Below are 16,399 nucleotides of genomic sequence, written 5' to 3'. Positions count from 1 at the left end.
CTGTATTGAAAAGATTATGGGGGTGCCTACAAAACTAGAATGATTCAGGCCACTATTGACCTTCAAATGGCCCCAAATGAGACATGATGCCAGTATTTAATAAGTCTGCCTGAGTGGGGCAGAAAAATAAAAAGACCTTAAGTATCAAGCAGGTATGAAATTTATATGCCCATTTTATACAACCCTCTTGTCAATCCCCCAGTTTGTTGGTTAACCAATAGCTCTCATGATCACAGGTTTTAAAAATTATAAATAATATATTGGCATACTGAATCCAACAATATATATTTTTAAAAATACATCATGATCTAATGGGATTTATTCCACGAACTCAGTATTGGTTTAGCACTTCAAAATCAGTTAATATTATTCACCACATTCACATTAAAAGGGAATTAAGCCATGTGATAATATCAGTAGATGCAGAAAACCTTTTAAAAATTTAACCCCTTGTTATTATTAAAGCAAAACATATCTTAAATTAGAAAACGTGGATTCCCTTATTTATTTTAAACTATAAGAGACATACGCCGGGCGCGGTGGCTCATGCCTGTAATCCCAGCACTTTGGGAGGCCGAGGCGGGTGGATCACAAGGTCAAGAGATCGAGACCATCCTGGTCAACATGGTGAAACCCCGTCTCTACTAAAAATACAAAAAATTAGCTGGGCATGGTGGCGCGTGCCTGTAATCCCAGCTACTCAGGAGGCTGAGACAGGAGAATTGCGTGAACCCAGGACGTGGAGATTGCGGTGAGCCGAGATCACGCCATTGCACTCCAACCTGGGTAACAAGAACGAAACTCCGTCTCAAAAAAACAAAAACAAAAACAAAAACAAAAAACAAACAAAAAAAAACAAAAAAAAAAGAGACATATGGTTAATATTCCGCCTTGAAGGAAATAAAAATGTTTAACCCCAAAATGTATTTCTCTGACATATTTTCAGATGGCCATCAGAGAACCAGCAAAAGAAGTAGCCCTGCATGCTGTGGTTTGTGGGAAAAATTTGCATCTGTAGAAAATCTGCAGTGATACATACAGACCTCTTATCCAGATCTAAGAAGGATTACCAGAGAGTCTGGAACCTTTAAAGGTTTTCTCCCTCCTATAACCTGTTTTGCCATGATCCACTTTTTTCTGTAACCTCAAGATGGTGTATAAGTTCCTGCACCTCACTGAGGGGCTGGGCAATCATACGTTTTGTATGTATTTTCTCCTATTAATCTGCCTCTGTGAGTCGATTTTTGAGCAAATTTTCAGAGTGCTAAGAAAGATTTCCCTTGGCCCCTGCAAATTTGGTGCTGTGAGCAGGAAGCCAAAGTTTGGCTCTTTTGGAAGCCCACAGTTAAGGGAAACCAGGAGCTGATCAGCCAGCAGAAAGATAAGAATTTGTGACCAGCCAGATTCCAAGCCCCGCTTTGTGGAATCCAGTCCCGTAGGTCAAGCAGACAGTAAAAATTCACTCTCTTTATTTTTCATGTCTAAAATGTTGACTGATGGGAGAAAAGAATTTGTGTGACTAGTGCTGGCATATCAACTCTGGTGTACTTTCTGGCACTTTATGGTATGAATCATGTTTCATCCTTTTCTTTTTCTTTTCTTTTTTTGAGACTGGAGTGCAGTGGTGCCATCTGGGCTCACTGCAACCTCTGGCTCCCAGCACCGTTAGCTGCTTCATAAAGGCGTCGTTTGTCTGTCGTGGGTTCGATAGCTGCTGTGGGATGACAGTTTTTCAGAAGTTTCTAGTAGAACCCAACTGGCGGTTTGTGGATCGCAGAACCACTGGTTGCGCGGAGCTGGATGTACTTCAGTGGCAGCGCGTGTTTCTCTGTGGTTTCCCCACGGTTGTCGTAGAAATCGCGGTGTTTCTCTGGCACCACCGCGACGTGGATAACGTTCTTCAGTGGCTGCGCGGTTTCCTGCACCGAGTTGCTGGTTTTGATCCGCGCTTTCTCCCGGAGAGCCGATCAGACACTTTTGTGCTTGTGTCAGCTGCTAGTTGTGCTCTGCACAGTTTCCTGGTCTCCGCGCGTCGCTGTCTCCATCCGAGGCCCTCTAGCGCCGGCGTCAGGGTCGCAGCACCCGGCGTTCCCGTTGACTCTTTCGCCAGCGGCGCGGAGCCGGCGGTTTCGCTGTCACAGCACTCGTTGCACGGAGTTTCTCGAAGGCCGAACCTCTGTTTTTTTCCTCAGAGTCGACGGTTTCTTGATGACAGCACAGCTGGTTGGGCCAAAGCGAGTGTTGTCCTTGACAACCCCGCCAGCTGCCGTCACTCACAGGCTCCAGGTACCCAGCCGAGGTCTCTCTTTAGCTGCTCGGCGCTTCCATTTCCCTTTGGCTGCAGATCTGAGAGATTCAAAGTCGCAGCTTCCCCAGTTGCTCCGAGCCTGGAGTTCCCGAGCGGCCTCGGCGCCGGGCGGGCTGATCTCGCAGCTCGTCGGAGCCAGTGACAGTCCTGTGGCGGCGCCGCTGCCGTCTCTGTAGCAGGAGCCCGCGGTTTCGCGCGTCCTTGGCTTCTTGGTCTTACCAAGTTTCGATTTCGCGGTGCCTGCGATTTCTACCCCCTGTCCAAGTAGGGGAATAGCCACAATATAATTTCTCAGACCAAGGAAGCCCCGACTTAGGACAAACACCGGTCTAGCCCCGCCTGCGATTTCTAGGTCGTAGAAAGTCACTGTTTCGCCGTAGCAAGGCGAAGTTACTCTGTGACTCATTTCTCAGCAGTTCTGGGTTTCCTGTAGCCTCGAATTTCTAATCATAACAACTAGGGAGACAACCCAGCCTCAAGTTTCTTAATCCTGGCAAGTTCTGGTTTCCTACTAGTAAGACTTGCTTTCACTGCAGAAGAGATGTTTCAGTCTTGTAGAAATCTGGGTACCAGCGAATGCAGTTTTTTTGTTTTTTTGTTTGTTTGTTTAGTGATGACCAGTTTAGCAGTGCCCGGGAGCTCTTATACCAAGTTTGGTTTCACAATATCGAATCCCGTCTTAGCTATGCTTGTCTGTTTTTTAAACACCCACGCAAGTCAGAAAATGGCGGCGAACTCGAGTTCTCAGTTTTACCAAGCTCCCTTTGACAATAGCAAGTCCTGCCGGACGCAACTTTTTCCTCTTGTGTACCAAACCGAGATATACCAGCTGCTACGATTTTTCAGTCGTAGCCAAACACGTTTAACTGTGACTATTTTTGTTTGTTTGTCGTAGGAAATTTAGAGAGCTGAAACCTGTAGGGGTTTAGATCTGACAGAGATACCCTAATCGTAGGATTGCATCATTAGCAATATTTATAATTTCTTCTTTGTAGGGTTCGTTCCCTGTAAATTTTGTTTATTTTAAAATTAGTTTTGTGTCTTTTGCTTTGAGAACGATGTTACCGATGTGTTTGTTTTCATTTTTACTTGCACTTCAGACTTTTATTATTTTAAAGTGTTATTTTTATTTGAATGTAATTTTTGTTTTGTTTTTGTTTTTGTTTGAGAGGGAGTCACCCTCTGTTCCCCAGGCTGGAGTGTAATGGCGCGATCTCGTCTCACTGCAACTTCTGCCCCCCGGGTTGAAGCGATTCTCCTGCCTCAGCCTCTCGAATAGCTGGGACTACAGACCCCGGCCACCACGCCCGGCTAATTTCTTTTTTCTTTTTTTTTTTTTTCTTCTTTTTTTTTTTTTTTGTATTTTTAGCAGACACAGGGTTTCACCTTGTTAGCCAGGCTAGTCTCGAACTCTTAACCTCAAATGATCCGCCCACCTTGACCTCCCAAAGTGCTGGGATTACAGGCGTGAGCCACCGCGCCCGGCCTGTAATGTGTTTTATTTTTCTAGTAATTTTCAGAGTCTCAGCTTGGTGCTCCTTGACTTTCCTTCTTTCAGGGGCGGGGGAGCCGAGCTCCGTCTCAGCCTTGCTGCTGTCAGGACCCAGGTTCTGTCTGGCGGCTCCTTCCTTTGTGGAGCTGGCTGTTTTGTATCGGCACGTTTGCCAGTACCACCCACTGGGCGTTTTCTCAGTTGTTGCACCCAACCTGACCTTTCCCTTTCGCGTGGGGTCCTTACTTCTTTCTGCTGTCACTTTCTCGGTCCTAGAAACGCTAGTGTCTCCTAGATACTTCCTGAACCCTGTTTTGCCGTGCAGAACAGTGATTGCACCGAGCCTCTGGACGCACCAGTAATAACGTGATACCGTTAGCCGGCGTTTTTTCTGTCACAACACGTTAAAACGGGTTAAAACACATTAAACCGATTGAACACATAAAACGGATTAAAACACGTTAAACCGATTAAACACATAAAACGGATTAAAACACGTTAAACCGATTAAACACATAAAACGGATTAAAACACGTTTAACCGATTAAACACATAAAACGGATTAAAACACGTTAAACCGATTAAACACATAAAACGGATTAAAACACATTGAAATGCCACAACACATTTTTCTGTCATAACACATTTAAACAGAGTCGGTTCATTTCTCCAAACTGGATGTTCAGACCTGGAAGCACCGCTCCTTTCTAAGAGCACGCTGTTTCTCTCTAGCAGCACCGTTTGCGGCGTCTAAACCAATGTTTATTTGGCAGTACACCCGCTATCCACTAGGTGCCGGCGCTTGCTAAGTTCAAGGCGCGTTTCTACTTAGCGAGATCCTTAGTAGCTCAGAGCTCTAGCGGACAGTTTTCCGATCGCAGCAATGTTCATTTCCCGGAAACAGATGGTTCTTGGCCCTTGAAGCGCTCTTTAATACCTGCGTTCTGTAGCGCTAGTTATCTGCAAGATTTGCTTAGTGTCCGTTTCATTTAGGTTTCTTTTCTTGATATGTTTTTCTGTCGGAATTACGGTTCGTTTTGGTTCGATGTACTCTCTAAAATGTTACCGTTTTTCAATTGTCTACTAATTTTCGTGCATTTGTTACTATTGCGTTTCTTAGTATCTGGCTGGCCTCCGCCCATAGGCTCCGGAGAGCATAAATACCCAGGCTGATGGAGTACAGAAGGCTCTCGCTCCTTGATCAGCGGAAACACCTATTTTCTCCTGGTCTGAAGCTTAAGAGATGGAGCAACATTTTCTTGGCTGTGTGAAGCGTGCTTGGGATTCCGCGGAGGTGGCGCCAGAGCCCCAGCCTCCGCCTATTGTGAGTTCAGAAGATTGTGGGCTGTGGCCTCTTCCTTTCTATCCAGTACTGGGAGAGGACTCACCGGCCAGCTGTGATTTGGGGCTGCTTTCCAGTCCTTGCCGGCGGCTAAACTGGATCTACCTACAAAACGGACTCTTTCCCGGAGTCCAGAGCATCTTGGAACCAAGTACAGCTCAGCCCGCTGAATTCAATTGGCCCGGGACACAGAAGCAGCAAGAGGCACCTGTAGAAGAGGTGGACCAGGAAGAGCAATCCGAGAGACTCACACTCGGGCAACTTCCCTTAAGCAGTCCTCCCCAGCCCTGGGACAGATTGGAGGACACCGAGTCCTGTGACAGGGGGCGCGTTTTGGAATGCAGCCATCCTCCTGCCCTGGATTGGTGGCGCCACCTCCCGGGTTTCTCAGACTGCCTGGAGTGGATTTGTCGCTTTGGTTGTGCCGCGTTCTCTGTACCCTGGGCGTGTTGCCCACGGATCTGTGGAGCTAAGCAGCCTTAGATAGCGGCAGAAGCCTTTTTGGATACTCCTCCTTGAAAAGATTCTCAGTTACCAATGTCTCCACACAGAAAATAAAAATACATTAAGATGTGCCTTCATTGCTGGTTGTCAATTTTTAAATTCTCTTTTGCTGATGAATCTCCCTTGTGTCAGGTCGCTTATTGCTTGCAATTTCTTTATATTTTAAACATTTATATTTATTTTATTATATATTTTATTTTTATGTTTCAACTTTGAGAAATTTTGTGATTGTAGAATTCTAAGAGTTTTGACAAATTTAAAATTTATATTTTTCATTTTATTTTTGTTTTATTCATACTATTTTTCTAGTTATTGCTTCCTAGATGTATTGTCTTTGTTTTCATTTAATTTTATTTCACATATTTTAGGTTATTATAATGTTTTTAAAATTTCAATAGATAAATTTTTTTGTTTTAACAGCTCTTTTGTGTGTGTGGTTTTTTTTTTTTTAGTATAGCAATTCATGATGTTTTACACTCAGGAATTTTATTCGTGGCCATAAGACTGAGGGGTTTATCAATCTTTGCTATTTCTTATGGAAGGACCATGCAACCATTTACATAACTGCACAGATGAAACGGTTTCTGCTTACAGTTTCAACAATCACATAAGAAAGCGTTCCGGTTTACAGTTTGGGGACTCACATGTGAAACGGTTTCTGCTTACGGTTTCAGCAATCACATAGGAAGGGTTTCCGATTTACAGTTCCGGGACTCACATGTGAAACGGTTTCTGCTTAGCGTTTCTTAAATCACATAGGCAAGGGTTCCGGTTTACACTTTTGGGACTCACATGTGAAACGGTTTCTGCTTACGGTTTCAGCAATCACATAGGAAAGTGTTCCGATTTTGGGACTCACATCTGTAAGGGTTTGTGTTTACCGTTTGAGCAATCACATAGGAAAGGTTTCTGGTTTACAGTTCTAGGACTCACCTGTGAAACGGTTTCTGCTTACTCTTTCAGTAATCACATAGGAAAGGGTTCCGATTTACCGTTTGATGACTGACATGTGAAACGGTTTCTGCCTACCTTTTCAGCAATCACTTAGAAAAGGGTTCCGGTTTACAGTTTTGGGACTCATCTATGAAATGGTTTTTGTTTACCGTTTCAGCAATCACATAAGAAAGGGTTCCGGTTTACAATATTGGGACTCACATGTGAAACGGTTTCTGCTTATCGATTCAGCACTCACATAGAAAAAGGGGTTCGGTTTAACAGTGGTCGGGCTCGCATGTGAAACGGTTTTTGTTTACGGATTCTGTTTACCATTTCAGCACTCACATAGAAAAAATAGTCTGGTTTAACAGTGGTGGGGCTCCCATATGAAACGGTTTCTGTTTACCGTTTCAGCACTCACGTAGGAAAAAGCAGTTCGGTATAAGAGCGGTGGGGCGCGCAGGCACGTGAAACGGGGTTTCCGTTTACCGTTTTGGCACTCACGTGGGAAAAAGCGGTTCGGTTTAGGAGCGGTGGGGCGTGCAGGCACGTGAAACGGGGTTTCCGTTTACCGTTTTGGCACTCACGTAGGAAAAAGCCGTTCGGTTTAGGAGCGGTGGGGCGCGCAGGCACGTGAAACGGGGTTTCCGTTTACCGTTTTGGCACTCACGTGGGAAAAAGCGGTTCGGTTTAGGAGCGGTGTGGCGCGCAGGCAAGCGAAACGGGGTTTCTGTTTACGGTTTTGGCACTCACGTAGGAAAAAGCGGTTTGGTTTAGGAGCGGTGGGGCGGGCAGGCACGTGAAACGGGGTTTGCGTTTACGGTTTGGGCACTCACGTAGGAAAAAGCGGTTTGGTTTACGCGCAGGCACGTGAAAGGTGTTTCCGTTTACCGTTTCGGCAATCACATAGGAAAAAGCGGTTCGGTTTACGGGCAGGCACGTGAAACGGGGTTTCTGTTTACCGTTTTGGCACTCACCGTTTTGGCACTCACGTAGGAAAAAGCGGTTCGGTTTAGGAGCGGTGGGGCGCGCAGGCAGGTGAAACGGGGTTTCCGTTTACCGTTTCGGCACTCACGTAGGAAAAAGCCGTTCAGTTTACGTGCAGGCACGTGAAACGGGGTTTCTGTTTACGGTTTTGGCACTCACGTAGGAAAAAGCGGTTTGGTTTAGGAGCGGTGGGGCGGGCAGGCACGTGAAACGGGGTTTGCGTTTACCGTTTCGGCACTCACGTAGGAAAAAGCGGTTCGGTTTACGCGCAGGCACGTGAAAGGTGTTTCCGTTTACCGTTTTGGCACTCACGTAGGAAAAAGCGGTTCGGTTTAGGAGCGGTGGGGCGCGCAGGCAGGTGAAACGGGGTTTGCGTTTACCGTTTCGGCACTCACATAGGAAAAAGCGGTTCGGCTTACGCGCAGGAACGTGAAACGGGTTTCTGTTTACCGTTTTGGCACTCACCGTTTTGGCACTCACGTAGGAAAAAGCGATTCGGTTTAGGAGCGGTGGGGCGTGCAGGCACGTGAAAGGGTTTTCTGTTTACCGTTTCGGCACTCACGTAGGAAAAAGCGGTTCAGTTTATGTGCAGGCACGTGAAACGGGGTTTCCGTTTACCGTTTTGGCACTTACGTAGGAAATAGCGGTTCAGTTTACCAGCGGTGGGGCGCGCAGGCACGTCAAACGGGGTTTCCGTTTACCGTTTTGGCACTCACGTAGGAAAAAGCAGTTCGGTTTACGCGCAGGCACGTGAAACGGGGTTTCTGTTTACCGTTTCGGCACTCACGTAGGAAATAGCGGTTCGCTTTTCCAGCGGTGGGGCGCGCGGGCACGTGAAACGGGGTTTCTGTTTACCGTTTTGGCACTCACGTAGGAAAAAGCGGTTCCGTTTAGGAGCGGTGGGGCGCGCAGGCACGTGAAACGGGGTTTCCGTTTACCGTTTTGGCACTCACGTGGGAAAAAGCGGTTCGGTTTAGGAGCGGTGGGGCGTGCAGGCACGTGAAACGGGGTTTGCGTTTACCGTTTTGGCACTCACGTGGGAAAAAGCGGTTCGGTTTAAGAGCGGTGGGGCTCGCACGCACATGAAACGGGGTTTCTGTTTACCGTTTCGGCACTCACGTAGGAAAAAGCGGTTCGGTATAAGAGCGGTGGGGCGCGCAGGCACGTCAAACGGGGTTTCTGTTTACCGTTTCAGCACTCACGTGGGAAAAAGCGGTTCGGTTTAGGAGCGTTGGGGCGCGCAGGCACGGGAAACGGGGTTTCCGTTTACCGTTTCGGCACTCACGTAGGAAAAAGCGGTTCAGTTTACGCGCAGGCCCGTGAAACGGGGTTTCTGTTTACCGTTTTGGCACTCACGTAGGAAAAAGCGGTTCAGATTATGTGCAGGCACGTGAAACGGGGTTTCCGTTTACGGTTTTGGCACTCACGTAGGAAAAAGCGGTTCGCTTTACCAGCGGTGGGGCACGCAGGCACGTGAAACGGGGTTTCTGTTTACCGTTTCGGCACTCACGTAGGAAAAAGCGGTTCGGTTTAGGAGCGGTGGGGCGCGCAGTCACGTGAAAGGGGTTTCTGTTTACCGTTTCAACACTCACGTGGGAAAAAGCGGTTCGGTTTAGGAGCCGTGGGGCGCGCAGGCACGTGAAACGGGGTTTCCATTTACCGTTTCGGCACTCACGTAGGAAAAAGCGGTTCGGTTTACGCGCAGGCACGTGAAAGGTGTTTCCGTTTACCGTTTCGGCACTCACATAGGAAAAAGCGGTTCGGTTTATGGGTTGGCACGTGAAACGGGGTTTCTGTTTACCGTTTTGGCACTCACCGTTTTGGCACTCACGTAGGAAAAAGCGGTTCGGTTTAGGAGCGGTGGGGCGCGCAGGCACGTGAAAGGGTTTTCTGTTTACCGTTTCGGCACTCACGTAGGAAAAAGCGGTTCAGTTTACGTGCAGGCACGTGAAACGGGGTTTCCGTTTACCGTTTTGGCACTTACGTAGGAAATAGCGGTTTGGTTTACCAGCGGTGGGGCGCGCAGGCACGTGAAACGGGGTTTCCGTTTACCGTTTTGGCACTCACGTAGGAAAAAGCAGTTCGGTTTACGTGCAGACACGTGAAACGGGGTTTCTGTTTACCGTTTTGGCACTCACGTAGGAAAAAGTGGTTCGGTTTAGGAGCGGTGGGGCGCGCAGGCAGGTGAAACGGGGTTTCCGTTTACCGTTTCGGCACTCACGTAGGAAAAAGCCGTTCAGTTTACGTGCAGGCACGTGAAACGGGTTTCTGTTTACCGTTTTGGCACTCACGTAGGAAAAAGTGGTTCGGTTTAGGAGCGGTGGGGCGCGCAGGCACGTGAAACGGGGTTTGCGTTTACCGTTTCGGCACTCACGTAGGAAAAAGCGGTTCGGTTTACGCGCAGGAACGTGAAACGGGGTTTCTGTTTACCGTTTTGGCACTCACCGTTTTGGCACTCACGTAGGAAAAAGCGGTTCGGTTTAGGAGCGGTGGGGCGTGCAGGCACGTGAAAGGGTTTTCTGTTTACCGTTTCGGCACTCACGTAGGAAAAAGCCGTTCAGTTTATATGCAGGCACGTGAAACGGGGTTTCCGTTTACCGTTTTGGCAGTCACGTGGCAAAAAGCGGTTCGGTTTAGGAGCGGTGGGGCGGGCAGGCACGTGAAACGGGGTTTGCGTTTACCGTTTCGGCACTCACGTAGGAAAAAGCCGTTCAGTTTACGTACAGGCACGTGAAAGGGTTTTCTGTTTACTGTTTCGGCACTCACGTAGGAAAAAGCGGTTCAGTTTATGTATAGGCACGTGAAACGGGGTTTCCGTTTACCGTTTTGGCGCTTACATAGGAAATAGTGGTTCGGTTTACCAACGGTGGGGCGCGCAGGCACGTGAAACGGGGTTTCCGTTTACCGTATTGGCACTCACGTAGGAAAAAGCAGTTCGGTTTACGTGCAGGCACGTGAAACGGGGTTTCTGTTTACCGTTTCGGCACTCACGTAGGAAATAGCGGTTCGCTTTTCCAGCGGTGGGGCGCGCGGGCACGTGAAACGGGGTTTCTGTTTACCGTTTTGGCACTCACGTAGGAAAAAGCGGTTCCGTTTAGGAGCGGTGGGGCGCGCAGGCACGTGAAACGGGGTTTCCGTTTACCGTTTTGGCACTCACGTGGGAAAAAGCGGTTCGGTTTAGGAGCGGTGGGGCGCGCAGGCACGTGAAACGGGGTTTCTGTTTGCGGTTTTGGCACTCACGTAGGAAAAAGCGGTTTGGCTTAGGAGCGGTGGGGCGGGCAGGCACGTGAAACGGGGTTTGCGTTTACCGTTTCGGCACTCACGTAGGAATAAGCGGTTCGGTTTACGGGCAGGCACGTGAAACGGGGTTTCTGTTTACCGTTTTGGCACTCACCGTTTTCGCACTCAAGTAGGAAAAAGCGGTTCGGTTTAGGAGCGGTGGTGCGCGCAGGCACGTGAAAGGGTTTTCTGTTTACCATTTCGGCACTCACGTAGGAAGAAGTGGTTCAGTTTACGTGCAGGCACGTGAAACGGGGTTTCCGTTTACCGTTTTGGCACTTACGTAGGAAATAGCGGTTCAGTTTACCAGCGGTGGGGCGCGCAGGCACGTCAAACGGGGTTTCCGTTTACCGTTTCGGCACTCACGTAGGAAAAAGCCGTTCAGTTTACGTGCAGGCACGTGAAACGGGGTTTGCGTTTACCGTTTCGGCACTCACGTAGGAAAAAGCCGTTCAGTTTACGCGCAGGTACGTGAAAGGGGTTTCTGTTTACCGTTTCGTCACTTACGTAGGAAAACGCGGTTCGGTTTACCTGCAGGCACGTGAAACGTGGTTTCCGTTTACCGTTTTGGCGCTCACGTAGGAAAAAGCGGTTCGCTTTACCAGCTGTGTGGCGCGCAGGCACGTGAAACGGGGTTTCTGTTTACCGTTTCGGCACTGACGTAGGAAAAAGCGGTTCCGTATAAGAGCGGTGGGGCGCGCAGGCACGTGAAACGGGGTTTCCGTTTACCGTTTCGGCACTCACGGTGGAAAAAGTTGTTCGGTTTTCGCGCAGGCACGTGAAAGGGGTTTCCGTTTACCGTTTCGGCACTCACATAGGAAAACGCGGTTCGGTTTATGTGCAGGCACGTGAAACGTGGTTTCCGTTTACCGTTTCGGCACTCACGTCGGAAACAGCGGTTCGGTTTACGAGCGGTGGGGCGCGCACGCACGTGTAACGGGGTTTCTCTTTACCGTTTCGGCACTCATGTAGAACAGGCGTGCTACTATTGAGTTTCTTAGTGTCTGGCTGGACTCCGCCCACAGGCTCCGGAGAGCATAAATACCCAGGCTGATGGAGTGCAGAAGGCTCTCGCTCCTTGATCAGCGGAAACACCTGTTTTCTCCTGGTCTGAAGCTTAAGAGATGGAGCAACATTTTCTTGGCGGTGTGAAGCGTGTTTGGGATTCCGCGGAGGTGGCGCCAGAGCCCCAGCCTCCGCCTATTGTGAGTTCAGAAGATTGTGGGCCGTGGCCTCTTCCTTTCTATCCAGTACTGGGAGAGTACTCACCGGCCAGCTGTGATTTGGGGCTGCTTTCCAGTCCTTGCTGGCGGCTACACTGGATCTACCTACAAAACGGACTCTTTCCCGGAGTCCAGAGCATCTTGGAACCCAGTACAGCCCAGCCCGCTGAATTCAATTGGCCCGGGACACAGAAGCAGCAAGAGGCACCTGTAGAAGAGGTGGACCAGGAAGAGCAATCCGAGAGACTCGCACTCGGGCAACTTCCCTTAAGCAGTCCTCCCCAGCCCTGGGACAGATTGGAGGACACCGAGTCCTGTGACAGGGGGCGCGTTTTGGAATGCAGCCATCTTCCTGCCCTGGATTGGTGGCGCCACCTCCCGGGTTTCTCAGACTGCCTGGAGTGGATTTGTCGCTTTGGTTGTGCCGCGTTCTCTGTACCCTGGGCGTGTTGCCCACGGATCTGTGGAGCTAAGCAGCCTTAGATAGCGGCAGAAGCCTTTTTGGATACTCCTCTTTGAAAAGATTCTCAGTTACCAAATGTCTCCACACAGAAAATAAAAATACATTAAGATGTGCCTTCATTGCTGGTTGTCAATTTTTAAATTCTCTTTTGCTGATGAATCTCCCTTGTGTCAGGTCGCTTATTGCTTGCAATTTCTTTATATTTTAAACATTTATATTTATTTTATTATATATTTTATTTTTATGTTTCAACTTTGAGAAATTTTGTGATTGTAGAATTCTAAGAGTTTTGACAAATTTAAAATTTATATTTTTCATTTTATTTTTGTTTTATTCATACTATTTTTCTAGTTACTGCTTCCTAGATGTATTGTCTTTGTTTTCATTTAATTTTATTTCACATATTTTAGGTTATTATAATGTTTTTAAAATTTCAATAGATAAATTTTTTTGTTTTAACAGCTCTTTTGTGTGTGTGTGGTTTTTTTTTTTTAGTATAGCAATTCATGATGTTTTACACTCAGGAATTTTATTCGTGGCCATAAGACTGAGGGGTTTATCAATCTTTGCTATTTCTTATGGAAGGACCATGCAACCATTTACATAACTGCACAGATGAAACGGTTTCTGCTTACAGTTTCAACAATCACATAAGAAAGCGTTCCGGTTTACAGTTTGGGGACTCACATGTGAAACGGTTTCTGCTTACGGTTTCAGCAATCACATAGGAAGGGTTTCCGATTTACAGTGCCGGGACTCACATGTGAAGCGGTTTCTGCTTATCGATTCAGCACTCACATAGAAAAAGGGGTTCGGTTTAACAGTGGTCGGGCTCGCATGTGAAACGGTTTTTGTTTACAGATTCTGTTTACCATTTCAGCACTCACATAGAAAAAATAGTCTGGTTTAACAGTGGTGGGGCTCCCATATGAAACGGTTTCTGTTTACCGTTTCAGCACTCACATAGAAAAAGTGGTTCCGTTTAGCAGTGGTGGGGCTCCCATGTGAAACGGGTTGTTTACCGTTTCAGCACTCATTGAGAAAAGGGGGTCCGGTTTACCAGTGTTAGGGCTCGTATGTGAAACTGTTTCTGTGTACCGTTTCAGCACTCGCTGTGAGGCCGCTTGCCTGGCCGGGAGCTCGGACGCACACCACCCTCTTTTTATTCCCCCCCTCTAAAGCTCGGACTCGGGCTTGTTCCCTTTTCCCCTTCTCGCACAGCCTGGCCTTCCCTTAAAAAACGCAGGCGAGGTCTTGTGATTCTAGCCAATGGCAGCCTAGTCTTTCTAACCAATAGCAGCCGAGTCTTTTTAGCCAATGGCAGCCGAGTCTTTTTAGCCAATGGCAGCCGGGTCTTTGTGGCCAATGGCAGCCGAGTCTTTGTGGCCAATGGCAGCCGAGTAATTCTGGCCAATAGCAGCCAAGTCCTGTATGCAGACAGGGGCTTGTGGCCTTACCCAATGGTAGTCCTGCTTTACCTATACCCTGCTCTTCCACAACCAATCGAGCTCCTTCACACCTTATAATAACCCATGGCTGAGAGGAGTCCCTGGGACTTCTCTGGCCCATCCCGTTGGACTGCAGAATCTTGCTCGGGAGCCTGAATCAACCCTTTACATTGAGTTTTCTTGGTGAGTTTTCTTGTGTTGGCCTCGGTTTCTTCTTTTTAAACTCGGCAAGGACCTCAGAAGAAACCTTAGACTCACATAGAAAAAGGGGTCTGGTTTAAGAGTGGTGGGGCTTGCAGGTGAAACGGTTTGTTTACCATTTCAGCACTCACATAATAAAAGGGGTCCAGTTTAACAGTGGTGGGGCTCGCATGTGAAACAGTTTCTGTTAACCGTTTTAGCTCTCAAACAGAAAAAGAGGTCCGGTTTAAAAGTGGTGGGACGCCCATGTGAAAGGGTTTCTGTTTACAGGTTAACACTCGCATAGAAAAAGGGGTTCCATTTAATAGTGGTGGGGCTGGCATGTCAAACGCTGTTTCCTCTTTCAGGACTCGCATAGAAAAAGGGCTCCGGTTTAACAGTGGTGGGGCTCGCAAGTGAAACGGGGTTTCTGTTTACCATTTCAGCACTCACGTAGGAAAAAGCGGTTCGGTTTAAGAGCGGTGGGGCTCGCACGCACATGAAACGGGGTTTCTGTTTACCGTTTCGGCACTCACTTAGGAAAAAGCGGTTCGGTATAAGAGCGGTGGGGCGCGCAGGCACGTCAAACGGGGTTTCTGTTTACCGTTTCAGCACTCACGTGGGAAAAAGCGGTTCGGTTTAGGAGCGGTGGGGCGCGCAGGCACGGGAAACGGGGTTTCCGTTTACCGTTTCGGCACTCACGTAGGAAAAAGCGGTTCAGTTTACGCGCAGGCCCGTGAAACGGGGTTTCTGTTTACCGTTTTGGCACTCACGTAGGAAAAAGCGGTTCAGATTATGTGCAGGCACGTGAAACGGGGTTTCCGTTTACGGTTTTGGCACTCACGTAGGAAAAAGCGGTTCGCTTTACCAGCGGTGGGGCACGCAGGCACGTGAAACGGGGTTTCTGTTTACCGTTTCGGCACTCACGTAGGAAAAAGCAGTTCAGTTTATGTGCAGGCACGTGAAACGGGGTTTCCGTTTACCGTTTTGGCACTTACGTAGGAAATAGCGGTTTGGTTTACCAGCGGTGGGGCGCGCAGGCACGTCAAACGGGGTTTCCGTTTACCGTTTTGGCACTCACGTAGGAAAAAGTGGTTCGGTTTTGGAGCGGTGGGGCGCGCAGGCAGGTGAAACGGGGTTTCCGTTTACCGTTTCGGCACTCACGTAGGTAAAAGCCGTTCAGTTTACGTGCAGGCACGTGAAACGGGGTTTCTGTTTACCGTTTTGGCACTCACGTAGAAAAAAGCAGTTTGGTTTAGGAGCGGTGGGGCGCGCAGGCACGTGCAACGGGGTTTGCGTTTACCGTTTCGGCACTCACGTAGGAAAAAGCGGTTCGGTTTACGCGCAGGAACGTGAAACGGGGTTTCTGTTTACCGTTTTGGCACTCACCGTTTTGGCACTCACGTAGGAAAAAGCGGTTCGGTTTAGGAGCGGTGGGGCGTGCAGGCACGTGAAAGGGTTTTCTGTTTACCGTTTCGGCACTCACGTAGGAAAAAGCCGTTCAGTTTACGTACAGGCACGTGAAAGGGTTTTCTGTTTACTGTTTCGGCACTCACGTAGGAAAAAGCGGTTCAGTTTATGTGTAGGCACGTGAAACGGGGTTTCCATTTACCGTTTTGGCGCTTACATAGGAAATAGTGGTTCGGTTTACCAACGGTGGGGCGCGCAGGCACGTCAAACGGGGTTTGCGTTTACCGTTTTGGCACTCACGTAGGAAAAAGCAGTTCGGTTTACGCGCAGGCACGTGAAACGGGGTTTCTGTTTACCGTTTCGGCACTCACGTAGGAAATAGCGGTTCGCTTTTCCAGCGGTGGGGCGCGCGGGCACGTGAAACGGGGTTTCCGTTTACCGTTTTGGCACTCACGTGGGAAAAAGCGGTTCGGTTTAGGAGCGGTGGTGCGCGCAGGCACGTGAAACGGGGTTTCTGTTTGCGGTTTTGGCACTCATGTAGGAAAAAGCAGTTTGGCTTAGGAGCGGTGGGGGGGGGAAGGCACGTGAAACGGGGTTTGCGTTTACCGTTTCGGCACTCACGTAGGAAAAAGCGGTTCGGTTTACGCGCAGTCACGTGAAAGGGGTTTCCGTTTACCGTTTCGGCACTCACATAGGAAAAAGCGGTTCGGTTTACGGGCAGGCACGTGAAACGGGGTTTCTGTTTACCGTTTTGGCACTCACCGTTTTCGCACTCAAGTAGGAAAAAGCGGTTCGGTTTAGGAGCGGTGGTGCGCGCAGGCACGTGA

At 48.6% G+C, this 16,399-nt stretch overlaps 2 protein-coding genes across 2 annotated transcripts; both read left to right on the top strand.

Annotated features, from left to right (window-relative positions):
• The first annotated feature begins 3,750 nt into the window (after nt 1–3,750).
• LOC105715292 (annexin-2 receptor-like) lies at nt 3,751–5,864 on the top strand. Its single transcript, XM_012449577.3, has one exon. It carries the CDS (start codon nt 5,044–5,046, stop codon nt 5,623–5,625), a length of 582 nt encoding a protein of 193 aa, XP_012305000.2. The 5' UTR covers nt 3,751–5,043; the 3' UTR covers nt 5,626–5,864.
• Nucleotides 5,865–11,834: 5,970 nt separating this feature from the next.
• LOC135274781 (annexin-2 receptor-like) lies at nt 11,835–12,709 on the top strand. The gene has a single exon (XM_064375768.1). It carries the CDS (start codon nt 11,973–11,975, stop codon nt 12,552–12,554), a length of 582 nt encoding a protein of 193 aa, XP_064231838.1. The 5' UTR covers nt 11,835–11,972; the 3' UTR covers nt 12,555–12,709.
• Nucleotides 12,710–16,399: the final 3,690 nt, after the last annotated feature.

Source organism: Aotus nancymaae, unplaced genomic scaffold (genome assembly GCF_030222135.1).
Source record: "Aotus nancymaae isolate 86718 unplaced genomic scaffold, 86718_ANA_hifiasm-v0.15.2.pri h1tg000014l, whole genome shotgun sequence".
Taxonomy (NCBI): Eukaryota; Metazoa; Chordata; class Mammalia; order Primates; family Aotidae; genus Aotus; species Aotus nancymaae.
The sequence above is the reverse complement of the archived record's forward strand: the minus strand, read 5'-3'. Positions and strand labels throughout refer to the sequence as shown.

Coding starts and splice junctions, on each gene's coding strand:
- LOC135274781 (XM_064375768.1), top strand. CDS start 11,973: ATGGAGCAACATTTTCTTGGCGGTGTGAAGCGTGTTTGGGATTCCGCG.
- LOC105715292 (XM_012449577.3), top strand. CDS start 5,044: ATGGAGCAACATTTTCTTGGCTGTGTGAAGCGTGCTTGGGATTCCGCG.